The 19325-nt window shown below is 41.0% G+C and overlaps 1 protein-coding gene across 1 annotated transcript in view; it reads left to right on the top strand.

Moving 5' to 3' along the window:
* The window catches only part of LOC124595691 (guanine nucleotide-binding protein G(o) subunit alpha-like), an 81020-nt gene that overhangs the window by 44565 nt on the left and 17130 nt on the right, over window positions 1-19325 (top strand). Inside the window, exon 6 of the mRNA XM_047134549.1 lies at window positions 3423-3597. Within this exon, the coding sequence (XP_046990505.1) occupies window positions 3423-3597 (175 nt within the window). The remainder of the gene's footprint in view (window positions 1-3422; window positions 3598-19325) is intronic.

Raw genomic sequence — 19325 nt, 5'->3', positions numbered from 1 at the left:
AGGAACTACTATAAAATCTTTGGGAAACAAGTACAACAATATGAGGCCCCTACACTATTACTGAAAGATGAAGGTGGAAGAATGACACACAGTAACAAGGAAAATGCAGAAATCATGGCAAAAGCATTTAACAAACTTCTGAATTGCGAGGAACCCAAAGAACCCTTACAAATCAATGTAAATACCCCAATAAAAACCAAACCTAACAAACTAGACCCTCCAACTTTCCCAGAAGTAGAAAAAATTCTTAAAGAACAAAAAAATTATAAGGCATGTGGAGAAGGTCAGGTTATTGTTGAAATGTGGAAATATGCAAGTGACACAGTCAAGACCTCCTTACAAATGGCTCTAACAAAAATTTGGGTAACAGAATGATTCCCCGAACATTGGACCACCCATTACACAAAAAGGGAGATAAGAGCAACCCAGACAACTACAGAGGAATCTCTCTCCTAGATTGCACGTACAAAATTCTACCCAAGATCCTATATGAAAGAATCAGGGAGCAATTAGAACAAGAGTTAGTGGAATATCAGGGAGGTTTAAGACCATGGATAAGCTGTGCAGAGCAGATAATTAGTTTAAAATTGATTATGACATACTTCAAGAAATGGAGCAAACCTCTGGCAATAACATTTGTAGATTTTAAGAAGGCATATGACTGTCTCCACAGACCTTCAGGATTAAAAATTTTAAGAAATCTAGGACTCCATCCAAAACTAATTAAAATAATACAACTCACTCTAACCAACACCAAATCAAAAGAAGTTTAGAGGAGAAATTTCAGAACCATTCCTCATAAAAACAGGCTTCAGACAAGGTGACTGCCTATCACCATTACTGTTCAACTGTGCACTGGAATACATAATGAGAGAATGGTACAAGGACAATCCAAATATGATAAGAATTGGAAGTGCAAAAGATGATACTAGCTTAAACTGCTTGGGATTCGCTGATGATCTTGTTCTCCTAGCCAAAACCGTTCAAGAAGCCAGGCAACAAGTGAAATCACTACAAGAAATAGCAGAGAAAGTAGGCCTTAGAATATCATTTGAAAAAACGGAGATTATGCTAACTGATCCACCACTTGCAAACCAAATTACAATGGAGAACAGGAAATCAAAATTGTTGATAAATTTAAATATTTAGGCGAAATAATAACATACAATCTAAATGAGAAGCCATCATGACAGAATAGAATAAAAAAACTGAACTACGCAAATTACATTACCAAAACTACATACAACAAAAAAAGCCTATCTATAGATGCAGAATTAAAACACTATAAAACAGTTACACAACCACAAATAACGTATGCAGCTGAAACTATCTTCAAAACGACTAATACAGCAGAAATTGACAGAATACTAAAAATAGAATGAAGAATAATTAGGACATGTATAAATAAACAGTATAAAATAAATGGGCATTGGAGAGTAGCATCAAATGAAACAGTATATAAGAAAATATAACCAGTCATGAGCACGATCAGGAAGAAACGCATCTCATTCTTTGGACATCTGATGAGAACTCCAGAAAACAGAATTAGTAAAAAATTAAAAAAATTAAAAAAAAATACAAAAATTGTGGAATATCAAGAGCAACATTAAATGGATCACAGAAATTAAGGAAGATATAAAAGAACTCCAAATTACAGTAGATGACCTAAAAAACAAGACAGAGAAAACCAGAATAGTGCAGGACCCGCAAACCAGACTACAAATGAAAATCAATAAAAGGAGTACAGGAAGAGTGGTCTTAGATGAAGGAAGAAAAAAATATCTGAAAGAATGAAGAAATATTGGGCAGACAGAGGAGCAAAACACCATTCATGTAAGAATAGACTCTAATAATTATATTACCTAAATATCATATTAAATTTTTGTTGAACCACATTGTATCCCTGTGTAACAACTTGTTTACAACTTTGTATTTTTGACTAGAGTGGTCCAATGAAGGCCATAAAATAAATAAAAATAATAATAATAATAATGATGATGATGGCCACATCCTCAATGAACAGTTACAACTATGTAACAGTTTTTTTTTATAGTTTCAATCCATTGCTTTAGGACTTTTGATTCCTCTATTTTTTACTATATTTTTCCCTGCTTCTGTTTCCAAAACACAATTTTCTTCGAATCTCATAGATCTGTGCTGTTGAAGTTACCTTCATGCCAATATTTTTTGGATTTTACAGCTGTTTGTAAAAATTTTTCCCATATATTCTGTCCTTTACGTAATAATAATATCTGTAAACCCAAACAGATGGTTCTGTTATACTTAATCTGCTTGACTTCTGTGCATTTTCAGACAGACATTAAGCTCTCTTTCTTAATATTTTGTTTTTAAAATTAACTGTTTTTTATTATTATTATTTCTCTTATAATGTTTCAAACGACACGTCACTATCCACACCTGGTAGGCAGCGTAACTTGTATTGTTTTTGTGACAGCAATGTAAGCCACTGGGCCGATCAGCCTGGTGTTGTTCCCAGCTGGGGACACGTGGTAAAGGCTAGAAAGTGTTAGTTCACTTTTGACTAGGGCATAGCTGCTCTAAATTCTGACCATTGCTTTTCAGCAATGTAATTTTATGTAAGTAACCTTTGAACATAATAAAAACTGTCATATTGGTTAAGGTTTTTTTGTCATACCTAATTTTCTATGTATTATTTTGTAGGACTTATAAAAAATCATTCTGATAAAGTAGGTGTTGGAACCCAGGTCAATTAACATACCGGTTATGTGCAAGTGATTGGCTGTATAATTCTTTGCTGCAGTATCAGTGTATTTTTGCCACCTCCTTGTTCAACTACATATCTACTGTTATTTGCAGTTTTGTATATGGATTTTATGAAATTGTAAGACGTCTGGCAGTGATATAGAATAAAAATACTTATAACGCAAATTAAACACTGGAAACTCCGGGTTGGAATATCAGCAATATAAGGGAAAGATAGATTGCTACTTACTGTAAAGATAACGGGCACAGAAAAAAGACACTTACACATTAGCTGCCGGCCAAAGCCTCCATCAGAAAAGGAAACACACACACACATTCATTCACACAAGCAACCACACCTGATGCACACATGACCCCCATCTTCGACAGCTCAGACCAGTATTTCCTTTCGCTACACCACCATAACCATTGTCCGTCCCATACTGAAGAAGTGTGTTTCTGTTCATTTACAGTAGACATATTTTATGTAATTATTTTCTAACTATATAAATTACTTTTGTGTAGCGTATCAATCACTGGTAAGGAGACTTAGGGATATGCCTCATTCCCCTGGAATGGCATGTATCGTTACAAGATTCAGTAAAATGCTTCATAAGTGACTGTTTTAAATGTCAGTAGTAGTAGTTGTGAGCATTGCAAAAAGAAGAAATACATCTGAAAAATCTTGCTCATTTCAGGAGGAACCATCAGTAAACAGACTGGATGAAAGTCTCACTCTGTTCTCACAGATTGTAAACAATTGCTTCTTTCGTGAAGCTTCATTTGTTCTCTTTCTCAATAAATTTGATCTCTTCCGTGAGAAAATTTTGTATTCTGGTAGACACCTTCGACTATATTGTCCTGATTACAGAGGTAAGAAACTCATGCTTTTTTTTTAGATTTCTTTTACATGTCTTCAGCAAAGTATTTATATTGTTTTTGGAGTACACACAAAGATCTTTGAATGAAACTAATCAAGAAATGTATGTGTTTTTGGTGTATTTCCTACTCATAACCAGTGACAAATTGTGTAATATTATTTGCGAAAATATGTATTATAAACTTAAGAATTTGAGATGAATTCCAAAAATTGAAGAGTAAAATAAACAGCATATTTATTCTAACAAAATACAAATGATGAGTCTAAAAGAGTCTTATTTCTCTCAAGAGTAACTAGTGTAACAAGTAAACACAACGGATTCACTAATGCGGTGAAGACAGTGCACAACACAGTTTCTGAATTAGGACGTATCAGCATAACTGACTTGAAAAAGCTGTCACTTAGTAAATGAAACAGTTTGGTTATTGTATACTTAAAGTGAAGTGTCGTATGACCTATTCTCGGGTCGTCTTCAGTACTGCCGGTGAATCTGTAGCAGAGTTTCAGTCCTAGTTGAGGTAAACAACATTCAATTGGAGTTTAGCATGCTGAGTCAACATTGTCCAGAATTTGTAGACAATGCCAAAGGTGCCTCCAGGTTGCTGCACGCTGGTTCTATAGCCCATAGGGGCATATCTAAGTTATTATGTTATTTTGCTTATCGATAGGCCCTCTCTAGCACCACTTATGTTGTGAAACGGAAACTCTGTTCTTGGCTTCCTTTGACTGTGCAGTTATCACTGGCTAGCATGTCCTCACTATATATACCATAGCCATGGAGGATTGCGTCTTTGTCTCTGAGGTGTTATGCTCGGAGCAAATGTAGCACTCCCCCTTCCCAGAATGCGGAGCATACGATTGGGACCTGTGATGCCCAGACAGTGCCTCGAGCAGAGATGTCTTCAGCAGCTCGATCCCTAAGGCCTCATATTTGCCCATTTGGGTTACAGGCTTATCAAGGAAAATCACTGGGGAAAGACTCGGTCTCAAGAGGTTGGGGAAAGAGCAATCCTTTTCTTCATCGTCTGATGGTGGCAGAATCAGGACATCTTCATCCTGCAAGTCAGCAGGAATTTGGTCCAATTGCAGTGCTGCCGCTGGTGATGGCATGATAGGCACTACAGCTTCATTTGACACTGAAGCTGGACCAAGCTCCTATGGTGTAGGCTCCAGTTTAGAGCAGTGGGATGGCCTTCATTAGGTATCAGTGTGGGCCACTGTAGTTGCTGCGGAATCTGCCTCTTGACTGCTAGGTGAGACAGCATGCCATGTTTGTCTCAGGTCAGCTTGTGGTGGCAGCTCGTGTGAAACGTGTTGCCTCCAGGCAGTATCATTGTCAATAGGTGGATCTCTGTACTGCTGATGGTTAGGTAGACACACAGTGCCAGCATTAGTGTGCACAAGAAGTGTCACTCTCTCACATTGTCTCAAAACACTTCCCTGGCCCCACCTTTGATTGCCTGTGTAGCGGTGATACCTGGCAGGCTGATCAGACTTAAAACAAGCCCACAGAAGATGCCAGATGATGTTGCCAGGGCAGGAGCAAATTGAGAAAAGTGCAATATGGCCTAACATAGAGTAGCCCCACTGGAGTCTTATCATGGATGTCTGATGTTGACCAGTATAATGAGAAAAGCAGCAGAAGAGCTTGAGATTTTGGCATCCTTTGGACTAGTTTCGACATCGTGTTTTGAAGGCGCAAACTGTCCTTTTGGCTCCTCCTTTCAATATAGGATTGAATGGAGCAGGCTTAACGTGACAGATGCCTGAAAATCATCTAATTTATTGGAGACAAATTGTGAATCATTGTCCAAAGCAATAGTCTTTGGAAATCCTTATAATGTAAATATCTTTTCCAACGTCTTTATTATGTGGGTGCTGGTTGTTTAAGATGTCTGAATGACAAACAGAAAGTTAAAGAAAGCATCAATGGCGATCAACAAGTGGCCGCCAAGGGGCAGCCCAGCAAAAGCTACGTGTACTCACCAAGGTGCTGTGGGTGCAGCTTGGGTTTCTGCACAGGTTTTACAGATTTTCAGAAATTTCTTGGCATCAGCCTGCATCCTTGGCCAGAAACAGTATACTTGAGTGAGCCGTATGCATGTGATGAAGAAGCTTGAGGGTTATGAGATACAGAGAGATAATGTGATGACTACTCAGGTCCGTTGTGCAAGTTGTTATATAAGATATGTCCATTTCGCTCTGTGAAGGCGAAAATTCAGAAGAAAAAGGTTGAACTGACCGGGGAATGGCATACTGTTTCTTATGAGGCCAGTCAAGGTGCAAATAGTTTGCAGTCTGCATTAATTCCAGATCCTTGGCAGTTTCCATGGCAGTATGTGGTGCATCAATGGGGGGGGTGCATCAATGGGGAGTCTGATTAAGAGTTCCTCATTAGCATTGCAAACGAATTGACACACATCTTCCGAGGCATTAGGAGCTTGATCTGAACTGTCTGGCAGTAAGAAAAGGACATATGCATTTGCGTATTTTCTGGCTGCTTGTTATGCAATGTTATAGCAATACAAGGCCAGGTACAGTGACCACTGTGGAATTTTTAATGCAATTTGGTCAGGAAAGGGCATGTCAGATCTGAATAAGGAGCATAATGGTTTGTGGTCTGTAAAAATTGTGGAAGGAAGGCTATAATTGTGTGGGGGGAATCATCTCAACCCGTAAAGGAAAGAAAGAGCTTACTTGTCAGATTGTGAGTATTTAACTTGTGCCAAGTTCAATGACTTGGAGGCAAAAGTAACAGATCGCTCTACCATTGATCTGCTGAGAAGCACAGCTGCAAGACTGTACAATGAAGCATCTGTGGCTAAGAAAAGAGGTTTATAGTTGTCATAATAGATGAGACAATAGCATTTTAGTTGTACATGCTTAAGTGAGTTGAAAGAATGTTGACATTTATTAGATCACATGAACTTTCACACTTGGCTCTGTAGGTGGTTGAGGGGCGCTGCAAGAGTGGTTGTACTGGGTATGAATCTTTTGTAGTAATTGATTTTCCCTAAAACTGCCAAAAGTATGGAAAGATTCTGGGGTTCTGACAATTCTTGAATCGCTTTGAGGTGTTTTGTGGAAGGACACAAATCTGCCTTGTTAATAATGTGGCCAAGGCACTCAAGATCTGTTTTGAAAAAATAGCAGTTGAACCTGTGTCCACACAAAAGATGGTGGGTGTATCGATAAGGTTTAAGGAAATCGAAATCCTGTACCGTTCTTCCGAAATATGTCATACATCATGTCGTTGGACAGCTGCTTTATCAAGTCAGTTTTCTTATTGTCATCAAGTACGCCTTTTTGAATTTCCATTCACTTCTCAAGCAGACATTTTGCAGGTGACCTTGCTTTCCACATCCATAACAAATGGCACTGCAAGGAGGGCAGTCTGTCCGGATGTGGTGAGTGCCACAATGAAAACAAGACATCACATTGCTTGGTAGCTGCCAAATGAGAGCGGTGTCGAGCCGCGTTGTCAGTGCCTGTGTGTCACTGTAAATTTGGGCCATAATTGTAATAGGATGCAATTATGATCTGAATGTATAGCTTTAATGCCTGAGCACAAAGTATTGTACAGCAGAGTGACAGTTAGAGCTCTCATATTCATGGGAGTCGAAGTCAAGGAAGAGGAGGATGGCAAGGAACACATATGCCCAACATATTTGGAAATCCTGTTTGAGAATACAGGTTTTTTATGTGAAAAGGAGTTAACTAATATGAGTACATGATATCTCAACTTCATGCGCATACACAGACAGTATTATTTTAACAATATTCTCATATTGCTATTCTACAGCACTTATATATACAGGGTCTCCACAATTTAAAATTCAGATTCAAAACGCTGTGAGATTCAAAACGCTGCGGGAAGAGAACTACTCCTCAGAATGACATCAAATTTGAACAGCATATGATTGACGCAGGGAGAAACATCATGGAACAAAAATCAGTTAACGAAAATTTTACCAATACATGGCACTGCAAACATCTTAACATAAATAAGGTCAGCTACAAATTACAGATGAATTGTAAAACAACGGCTATGGTTTGAGTTGCACATTACACCATCCTTGCTGTCCATTTTGTGTGGCTGCACAAGTTTGACAGTCAACACTTGTGGCACTGTTAGTTAAGTAAGCCCATATACTAAGGCAAGATCATACTACATCATATGGGAAAAATCGTTTTTAACTGCCCTGAGGCCAGAAACCACATTAAAAGTTGTCCTGGGGCCAAACACTGCATAGGAAGAAAAATGACATTGTTTTTAATTGCCCTGGGGCCAAAAACTACATAAGAAACAGAATGACATTGACAGCCAGAAATCACATGGATTAAGGTCGGGTGATCCCGGTAAACCAGGCAGTAAGGGGGAAATGATGGCTGATAATTCAAGCATTTCCGAAATGTTTCTGCAGTAGCCACTTCATAGTCGCAATGTGTGGAAGAGGGCCATCTTGCATGAAAATAATCCTACCCTCACATTCATGGTATTGAAGGGTTGGAATGAGATTGGTGCCCAAAAGACTCTCATAATGTTTACCAATGATGGTACAGGTAACAGGACCCGCAGGACTCATCTCCTCAAAAAAATATTGCCTTGTGATGAACAATGCCATCAACCTGCACCATACATTGCCTTTGCAGAATAAAGTGGTACTAGTTAATGCACAATTTTCTGTTGCCCACATTCCACAATTCTGCTTATTGACAAGTCCTTGGAGATAGAAATGGGCATTGTCTTTCTGCAGAATGTTCCATGGTCTTTCATTGCTCACTTCCCTGAGCAAGAAATTCCAGAGCAAACATTTGTCTTGCTAGCAGGAAGCAACTCCTGAACATGTGTAATTTTGTATAAATAGCAATTCAGGACATTTCAAAGGATTTTATTCACTGTGTTCACAGGCATGTCTGCTGTTCGGCCAATTGCCCGTGCACTGCATGTTTGCACACCACCACTCAGCGTAATCCATCCTGCAATGCCGTGGCCATATCTTCAACAGACATCATATCAAGTGCTTTCCTCCTCAAAAGAACCTGTCCTTTTGAACTCTTTAATTGTTTTCAGCAGACATTGGACCAATACATTCTTTTTCACACCCGTGAGTGCCCGAAACTTCTGCAGGGCTACTGGCACACAGTCAGTGTTTTCATAAAAGAGCTTCACCAGTAGCATGCAGTCCTTCATGGAGACAATCATATTGGGTGTGTCGGACACAAATTGAGGAACAACCATGTGCTGGTATCAGTTGGTGTGCATATCTTGATGCTTACAACATCGTCTGCTGGTCAGATTTTCATTATTATTATTGTTATTATTATTATTTTATTTCACAACATTTCTGCCTGCGTCAATAATATGTGGTTCGAATTTGACATCATTCCGAACAGTAGTTCTCTTTCTGCAGCGTTTTGAACTGGAACTTTATTTATGGGCACCTTGTATATCAAAATGAATAAACCTAAGTAACTGAAGAATTACTGTGGAATGAAGTTAATAATTTTTCATTTAATCATGCCACTTACACAGAAGAATAGTGCTACACCTGCAAATGGATGTCACTGAAACGGTATCAGCTTTACAGTCCAGAGAAAATAATGGACAGCATAGATGTTAATAATTAAATAGTGCTATGCTACTTCTTTAATGAAACACTCACTCATTTCATTCATTTACACTGCATTTCTGAGTCACTACATAAAAATGTTAAGAGCAAAGAGTCCTCTGGCATCAGCTACAGATTAGAAGCATCACACTTTGACACAGTGAGCAAAGCACATTGCCAGTGTCAATGCAGTATTTCACTGGAAGTTTGAAATAATCTAGCCAATGACTGATGCAGCCACTTCGATACCAAGTTTACAGGAAGACCAGCCAAAATGCTGGTGCACATAATTGTCTTTAAAGAAGAGATTGCATTTGACAGATGTTGTTACTCTGACCAAAACTCACATCAATGCCCAGAAGTCACACCGAGTTGTTAAACCTGTGGACAACACCCGTCAAAATGCTGAAACCAAATACATCAAGCAGTTGACAGTATCTTGTTCCACCTGGTAGTATCAGTAATACAGAAACTGCAGTGTTGTATGCTCCATGTTTTAATAATTTAAAGTTCCACTTTATGGTCCTGAAAGATAATTTCGCTTCTTCCACTTTTCCAAAAGGTTTAGCTTGTTTCGTATAGTCCTCTGTCACACACGGGCAAGGTGGTATTTGCCAATACTATGTCTTCACATCAGGCTTCATCATAACTTACTTCCTCAGTTTTACGTCCCTGTCCCATTGTATCAGTAAAGTTATTTGATATAGGTGTCTTTGGGGAAAGGGCAGTCTCATCATCATCATCATTGTCATCATCCTCATGTGAAAGAGCATCCTACGTCAGTTCACCAGTTTTCTCTGTATCTAGCACATCTTAATTCATGAAGCTGTTCATGATTGCTGCAATGAAACTGAACGGTATAAATAATAGCACAGAGAAAGCCCCATATCTTTCATTTGCCTTATGTATGAGTTAGTTGAATAACCAAAAATAATTATGTTTACCAGTCATGCCTTTCAGGAGCTCTTGTTCTTTGATGTTTAAATGTTGCAATTTGATAATTGTTTCATATCACTCCTTCCACTTTACCATCATTCCTCCTAAAAAGAACACTCTTGTGCTGTTCATAATAGACTGTGACCTTTCAATAACCAACTGAGTTCAAATAATGCTTGACTGGTGTCAGGTTTTCACCTGCATTTTGCTCACACCTAATTCTCTCCAACACCTTTCTAGTCAAGCCCTCACCTTCAACCTTTCCAAATTACACTTTATCTCACCCTTGTCCTCTACTGTGTCCTTATTACCACCATTCACCCTTGGCATCTGAGACAGAGCATCCATTATGACACTTTCATCACCTCTTATGTAACATATCTCCATTTCAAATTGGTGTAAATACAAAGGCCACATAGTGGGTCTACTATGTAGCAACGTACAGGTTCTAAGAAAGCTTAATGCCTTATGATCCAAAAATACAACAGTTTTCTTTCTCAGTAAGTAGCATTCATATTTATGGAACCCCCACACCATAGAGAGGTCTTGCAATTCAGACACACTACAATTCCTCTCTCATGCTGAAAATGTTCACCTGCCAAACACAATTGCCCAGTGCCACATGATTCCTTCTGATGTGGATACATTCTGAAACACTCCCACACCCAGCCCATATCTACACACATCTGTAGTGATGCAAAATATTCACTAAAATTGTGATGGTACAACATTTTGCCATGTAGCATACCTCTTTCAGACTTCTAAACACTTTTTCACATCACTCAGTCTGCACCCAAATGGTATTCCTCTTTAGCCGTTGCGTGAGCTACAGATCATTAAACAAGTGCCCACTCACAAAACTGCTATAAAAACCAAACAAGCTCAACATTGTGTTCAATTGCTTTCAGTCTGTGGGTTCTTCTATAGTGTTCAGATTCTCAGGATCTAGTGCTATCCCCCAGTTCACCAATAACATATCCCAAAAACTTAACTTTATTCTTGACAAATTCTGACTCTGCTAGCTTTACATTCATTCTCCCCGTGTTCCAAGCAGATAGCACATCATTCAACAAATTATGATGCTCTTCCCAACTCAGGCTTGAAGTAAAAATACAGGGTTGCCACAATTTCTGAAAATCAGGAAAATTAAAAAAAAACACTGGAAAATATAATTTTTTGCTTTTGTTTACACAATTTACCTTTTTACCTATCCTTTAAATTATAAAACCTATAAAGGAGAAAAATACTTGCTGTTCATTCAAAATTAGAGTTAGTAAAACATTCTTAAATGCAGGAGTTTGTACATTTTTTTGTCAACTTACCTGTTTTCCTTACCTTTCAGATTCCAGAATTTGTCAGGTAAAAATACTAAAACTGGGAATTTCACTTTGGAAAACTTCTGACAACTCAGAAATTTTCATCTACATAAACAGTAACCCTACTCAACAAAGTTCTACCCAACAATCCAGCCATTGCCTGAATAAAAACATTTACTGCCACATTTAACCTGAAGGCAACCATCCGGAATTGATAGTATTTTCCGTTGTGAAGGAAGGCAGTATATTTCCTTGACTCTCCTGCAGGCTTTATATTCCAGCACCCACAAGTAATACGTAATGATGTTAAGTACTTAGTTGCACGAACCTTTTGCAGCCTCTCCTCCATATTGCCAGGCCCATCATTTTGCCGTTCCACAGTTTTGATTCAAATGATGTGCGTCAAGGACTAATCACTCAGTTCCACATTTCTTCCCCACAGTTACTAAAGGTTTGTGATACACACTTTGGCACCACTCAGTTATCTCCCCAGTCTACAGTTCTTTGATTTTTTTATGTACCACCTCCTGTGTGGCAACCAGTATGGAAAAAGACTTTCCAAATAATGAAATGTGCTCCTTCACCTCTAATTTACATTCAAACCAATTCACCAGTCCTGGTCTACCAGAAAATGCCATTTTATTTATACACAAAACCTGACTTAAGTCTTCTCACTGTGTGTGTGTGTGTGTGTGTGTGTGTGTGTGTGTGTGTGTGTGTCTGTCCGTCCAAAACACCACTTTTGCAAAGTCGGTCCTTCCTTTCAATTTTCTTAACAGGCCTACCCCAAAAAGTAGTTCTACTGTTAGCCCATGAATTATGAAGAACTGAAATTCTTTTCCATGACTCAGTACTGAAATGTGCAATAAAACTTCCCCCTTAATTGCTTTTGTCAGTTTGCCTGTCACCCCAATAGCCTTTACCCCCATTACCAGCATGTTTACCAACTCCTGTGGCTTAGCCATTGACTAATACCATGCCTGTGATATATTTCACTTCCGCTGCCTACCAAAGCTTTCGTGGAAACTCACCCTACTTCAGTGTGAATGACTGAGTGATTATCTTCTACTTCATCAACCGAGGATTAGTCTTCATCAAATAACTCGGCACTAATCTGTTCTCTTACCACAGTCAACTATCTTCACCTCAGATTTTACATTTCACTTCCAGATTTCCCATTCTGACCGACAGATTTAGACTGCGACATTGTTTTAGTTATTCTGTCACTAATACTTGGTCCGTAACTGATTCTTCACCATCATATTCAGCATTCCTAACAAATACACCGTGCTTGTCAGAAACCAATTCCATTATAATATCTTCACCTTTCCTTTCATCCTCACTTTCTATTCCTTTTTCCCCTTTAGACATCCTTTTCTGTTCCATCTCACACTCTTGTCTCAAATATCCTTCACCTCCATCCTCACTGGCCCACAATTTCAACCAACTAATGTCTTTGCATTCACTATTTTGCTTTACGTGCCTAATACCGTCTGGAAACCCTCGTACAACCCTCCACGGTGCTTTCAATATTCTGCTCTATTTCATCAACCTGTATATCCGAAGACTTGAATTCCAATCCTTCTTCCCCAGAGGAACTACCTTTCCTTTCATCCAAAACTACTACCACTTCAGCTACCGGGTTATTCCTATTTTCCAATGACCCTGACTCCTCCTCCCCTTTAGTGACTAAAAGAACTCCGTTTTGTTCCTGCCGCCTTCAAACCGGTACCTTGGTGCCCCCGTTCCCGTCCCTCTGGTTCCTGTTTTCTTGTGGCTCCTTAGTTACCATTTTCTTGTGGCCCTCTCTCCAATCTTGCTTATGCCCGACCCCTAGCAGGAATTAATTCCCATTTCCCAGCGCCCCTTTTTCTAGATGAGGTTGTCCCTCATCTCTGAGCTCTTGGCTAGGGGTCCAACATTCCTTCCCCTATTTGGTGACCACCACCTGCCACGATTGTTATCGCATTGGTTTAACATCCTCTGCTTGTCATTTCTGTCATTCACTGCTACTCTCCTCTATTACCCTATCCATTGTACCTACAATCGTCCTTAGCCCATCACTGGAATAAATTCTCTGAATTGTTTCTAAGATCTTAATAAGTCACTCAGCATCATCTCTAGGTGCTGCAACTACCATTTGTCTTAAATGTCATCATCATCATCATCATCATCATCGTTTCCCAACTCCAGTTTCCCAGGTGTGGTGTACAAACACTCGCCATCTGCTTCTGCCTTCATAAAACTTCTGTTCTAAGACAACTTCCCATTTGTGTCCTTTCTCGTCCACATCTGGTCTTACAGCCTCTATCAGCATTTTCTTGGTCTTTCCTGTGGTCTTCTTCCTACAAGGTTCAGGTTGAAATACTTTTTGACAGGTCTTTTGCTGTTCATTGTCATTATGTGCCCACTCACTGAAGCTTGCATTTCTTTATGACACTTGTACCAGGAACCTCAATACCAGCCACTTTTCCATTCACCTCATTCCTGTTTTTGTTCTTTCTAGTTGTTTGATTCATAGTTGTAATCACTCTCATTTCTGTTGCCTGAATTATGCTGAGGTTTACCCTCTCCCTTAAAACCCACTTCCTTTCGTCTTTCCCTCTCCTTCCCTCTTTCCTGATGAGGCAACAGTTTGTTGCGAAAGCTTGAATTTTGTGTGTATGTTTTTGTTTGTTTGTGTGTCTATCGACGTGCCAGTGCTTTCGTTTGGTAAGTCACATCATCTTTGTTTTTAGATATATTTTTCCCATGTGGAATGTTTCCCTCTATTAATTCATATCATTAATTTGAACCCAACAATTACGTTTGTTATTGTCACTGTTGCATTTCGAAATCTTTTCTGTTGTCTTATTTTCTCTTTTTGTTTTTGCTAGTAGTTTCACTTTGTATTCACCTTCTCCTCTTTACCGTAATCTACTATACAATTTTATCCCGCCTATATATACTCAATAATACGTCACCCACTTCCAAACAATAACCAAAAAAATTTTTTCCGCTTTCAACACTACCGCTGCTATAAAATCCACCGTTTCTAGTCCACAAACAGTTCCTTTCACCTATTAAACAACCATTTCGTCTAGTTCTGATAACTTTCGCTTTATTTCCATTTCCCGTTTTTCCCACATCACTGATAATTTTTAGCCGCTTCCCACAGGTTTTAACGTCATTATTTCTTTGCCAGACAATTTTTAGCCTCATTTTCATAATCTGCCACCACAAAACCACTCATTTTAATACATTTACACGCCGTTTTTTCGAAATTTTCCCGAATCTCTCCATCCTTTAACGCGTTTTGGCGGCAACACAACCACCTAACCTTTGTGTACATCGTTGTCTACCAACCCAAGTTCACCACAGGATCAACATAGCCCGGCTTTATCCAACACTTTTTCGCCTTTTTTCACAACAGATCTCCAGTTACTTTCTCCAGTTATTTTCATTTTCATTTCAACCTCATGTTACACTTTCCACCTTCTAATACCATGTCACCCTCACAACACCCCCACAACGACCCCATTAAGTTTTATTTACATTCCCTCTGCAAACATGCCTTCACCCTAGCCAGATTACGCTCGCATATTTTATTTTCTCAGGCTTGTCTGACATTTGGCATTACCCCCAAAGGCCTCACACTTAAAGTTCCCATCTCTGGCTGCAACCCTTCTTTCCATCAGTCCCTATACAAGTTCCAAACTGAACAATCCATTGCCCTCACCCACCTAATCCTTCACCTACACATCAACTCAGCCAATGAACACACCCGTCAACTCCTATCCTTAATAAAAGTCCTCAGTCTTTCCTCTGCCACATCCACACCGGCTGTTCAGAGCATCCTCCTACAGGCCAACCGCAAATTAGAACAGCATGCCACCCTTCACCTCAAAAAACTATCCAATCTCCTGGTTTCCCACCTCCGGAAAGGCAACTCCCTCACCCTTCACAACCTTTCCAGCAAACCTCAACCTCCTCTCATTGCACACAAACCCAGTCTCTCCCATCTACTCAACCTCCCACTTCCAGCTCCACTCCCTCCTAAACCTCAAAATTCCAATCAACACAATCTGGAACCACAACACCCTAATTCAGTAGTTAACCTTTCCTCCAAACCTCTCTCCCAATCCGAAACCTCTGTCCTATCCAAAGGCCTCACCTTCAGCCCCACTCCCAGATTCAACCGAACAGCCCTCGTCAAAGATTTACTGTGCTACACTCGCACTCTCTGCTGGAAATATCACTTTGCCACGAAGAAAAATGATCCTAATCTTACTCCTAATGATCCAACTCCCCAAGACACCATCCAAATTGATCCCTGCCTGGAACAGTTCCGTCCTCCGTCACAGCGGGACCCACCTCCTCTTCCTCAAAATCACCCCCTCCAAACCTTCCAGGAATTTCTGACTTCCAGCCTTGCATCTCAATCCTTCTTAAAAAAACCTTAATCCTACTCCCAACATCACCCAGGCTATCTGTGATCTGAAGGCCGACTGATCCATCGTCATTCTTCCGGCGGACAAGGGTTCCACTACCGTGGTACTTGATCTTCGGGAGTATGTGGCTGAGGGACTGCGTCAGCTTTCAGACAACACCACATACAAAGTTTGCCAAGGTAACCCCATTCCCGATGTCCAGGCAGAGCTTCAAGGAATCCTCAGAACCTTAGGCCCCCTGCAAAACCTTTGCGCCGGCTCCATCAACCTCCTGACCCCACCGACACCCCGCACCCCTACCTTCTACCTTCTTCCTAAAATCCACAAACCCAATCATCCCGGCCGCCCCATTGTAGCCGGTTACCAAGCCCCCACAGAACGTATCACTGCCTACGTAGATCAACACCTTCAACCCATTACATGCAGTCTCCCATCCTTCATCAAAGACACCAACCACTTTCTCGAACGCCTGGAATCCTTACCCAATGTGTTACCCCAAGAAACCATCCTTGTAACCGTTGATGCCACTTCCTTATACACAAATATTCCGCACGTCCAGGCCCTCGCTGCGATGGAGCATTTCCTTTCACGCCGATCACCTGCCACCCTACCTAAAACCTCTTTCCTCATTACCTTAGCCAGCTTCATCCTGTCCCACAACTTCTTCACTTTTGAAGGCCAGACATACCAACAATTGAAGGGAACAGCCATGGGCACCAGGATGGCCCCCTCGTACGCCAACCTATTCATGGGTCGCTTAGAGGAAGCCTTCTTGGTTACCCAGGCCTGCCAACCCAAAGTTTGGTACAGATTTATTGATGACATCTTCATGATCTGGACTCACAGTGAAGAAGAACTCCAGAATTTCCTCTCCAACCTCAACTCCTTTGGTTCCATCAGATTCACCTGGTCCTACTCCAAATCCCATGCCACTTTCGTCGACGTTGACCTCCACCTGTCCAATGGCCAGCTTCACACGTCCGTTCACATCAAACCCACCAACAAGCAACAGTACCTCCATTATGACAGCTGCCACCCATTCCACATCAAACGGTCCCTTCCCTACAGCCTAGGTCTTCGTGGCAAACGAATCTGCTCCAGTTCGGAATCCCTTAACCATTACACCAACAACCTGACAACAGCTTTCACATCCCACAACTACCCTCCCGCCCTGGTACAGAAACAAATAACCAGAGCCACTTCCTCATCTCCTCAAACCCAGAACCTCCCACAGAAGAACCCCAAAAGTGCCCCACTTGTGACAGGATACTTTGCGGAACTGGACCAGACTCTGAATGTGGCTCTCCAGCAGGGATACGACTTCCTCAAATCCTGCCCTGAAATGAGATCCATCCTTCATGAAATCCTCCCCACTCCACCAAGAGTGTCTTTCCGCCATCCACCTAACCTTCATAACCTCTTAGTTCATCCCTATGAAATCCCAAAACCACCTTCCCTACCCTCTGGCTCCTACCCTTGTAACCGCCCCCGGTGTAAAACCTGTCCCATGCACCCTCCCACCACCACCTACTCCAGTCCTGTAACCCGGAAGGTGTACACGATCAAAGGCAGAGCCACGTCTGAAAGCACCCATGTGATTTACCAACTGACCTGCCTACACTGTGAAGCTTTCTATGTGGGAATGACCAGCAACAAACTGCCCATTCGCATTAATGGACACAGGCAGACAGTGTTTGTTGGTAATGAGGATCACCCTGTGGCTAAACATGCCTTGGTGCACGGCCAGCACATCTTGGCACAGTGTTACACCGTCCGGGTTATCTGGGTACTTCGCACTAACACCAACCTGTCAGAACTCCGGAGATGGGAACTTGCCCTTCAGTATATCCTCTCTTCTCGTTATCCGCCAGGCCTCAATCTCCGCTAATTTCAATTTGCCGCCGCTCATACCTCACCTGTCTTTCAACAACATCTTTGCCTCTGTACTTCCGCCTCGACTGATATCTCTGTGCAAACTCTTTGCCTTTACAAATGTCTGCTTGTGTCTGTGTATGTGCGGATGGATATGTGTGTGAGCGAGTGTATACCTGTCCTTTTTTCTCCCTAAGGTAAGTCTTTCCTCTCCTGGGATTGGAATAACTCCTTACCCTCTCCCTTAAAACCCACATCCTTTTGTCTTTCCCTCTCTTTCCCTCTTTCCTGACGAAGCAACCGTTGGTTGCGAAAGCTTGAATTTTGTGTGTATGTTTGTGTATCTATCGACCTGCCAGCACTTTCGTTTGATATGTGATAAAATGTCTGTCTGTGTGTGTGTGTGTGTGTGTGTGTGTGTGTGTGTGTGTGTGGCGCGCGCGAGTGTGTGCCTGTCCTTTTTTTTCCCCGTAAGGTGGGTCTTTCCGCTCCCGGGATTGGAGTGGCTCCTTGCCCTCTCCCTTGAGACCCACATCCTTTCGTCTTTCCCTCTCCTTCCCTCTTTCCTGGTGGAGCAGCCATTGGTTGCGAGAGCTTGAATTTTGTGTGTGTGTTTGTGTTTGTTTGTGCGTCTATCGGCCGGCGCTTTAGTTAAATTTCACAATTATGTCCACACATATACCAATGACAAATCACTTAATTTTTTTTAATATACTGTACTCAATAGCAATAAAATTCCTATAATCCTCATTTAAATGAAACGTCTACCATCAATTCCATCTGTATCAGCCATGTAAATCGTGTTACACAACACATATAGGGTGTTTCAGAAGTGGTGGTTAGTAATTCATGAATGGAAAGTACAGGCCAAAAGTAGCTAAAAAGCTCCAGTAAATATGGGTCCACAAATCAACCGTTGCCAAGGTATCTCATTAATTCGAGTTGGGAACCAACTGTAAACACTCCTGGATACTGTGGTATTTAGATTGTTTGGGATCAACACTCTGTTTATGCATGCACAACTACTTCCCTTTCCCCCTCCATGCACTGTGCCATACTGGCCTATCAGGCAGTTACGAACATGAAGGAACCATGGACAGTGGTTACACAAATGAAGAGTACACTGACATGCACATCATAAATGGCTAAGCGGTTGGCAGTGCACTTGAAGCTGCATGATTGTATGAAGAAGCTTTTACTCTCTGCAGGCAGCCTAACAGGCGTATATTTAAGCAGATACATCATCACCTTAGAGAAACCGGGAGTTTTGCAAACCATCTATGAGAAGTTGACTCAGATCCATAACACCCAATATTGAGGAAATGGTGTTTTGCATTGTACACAAACAACTGAGTACTTCAACAAGGAGGTTTGCTACTCAAGAATGTGTCCTGAGGCACAGCAGTATGTGGCAGATTTTACATTGGCAGGTAATCTATCCATATCATCTCCAGCAAGTGCAAGCCCACAACAATGCAGGCTTCCCTGCTAGACAGAATTTCTGCCAATAGGTGCAACAGCAGTGTATCCTGAATCCCCTGTTTGTAAGTGGTAT

This window comes from Schistocerca americana, chromosome 2 (genome assembly GCF_021461395.2).
Source record: "Schistocerca americana isolate TAMUIC-IGC-003095 chromosome 2, iqSchAmer2.1, whole genome shotgun sequence".
Lineage (NCBI taxonomy): Eukaryota > Metazoa > Arthropoda > Insecta > Orthoptera > Acrididae > Schistocerca > Schistocerca americana.
The sequence above is the reverse complement of the archived record's forward strand: the minus strand, read 5'-3'. Positions and strand labels throughout refer to the sequence as shown.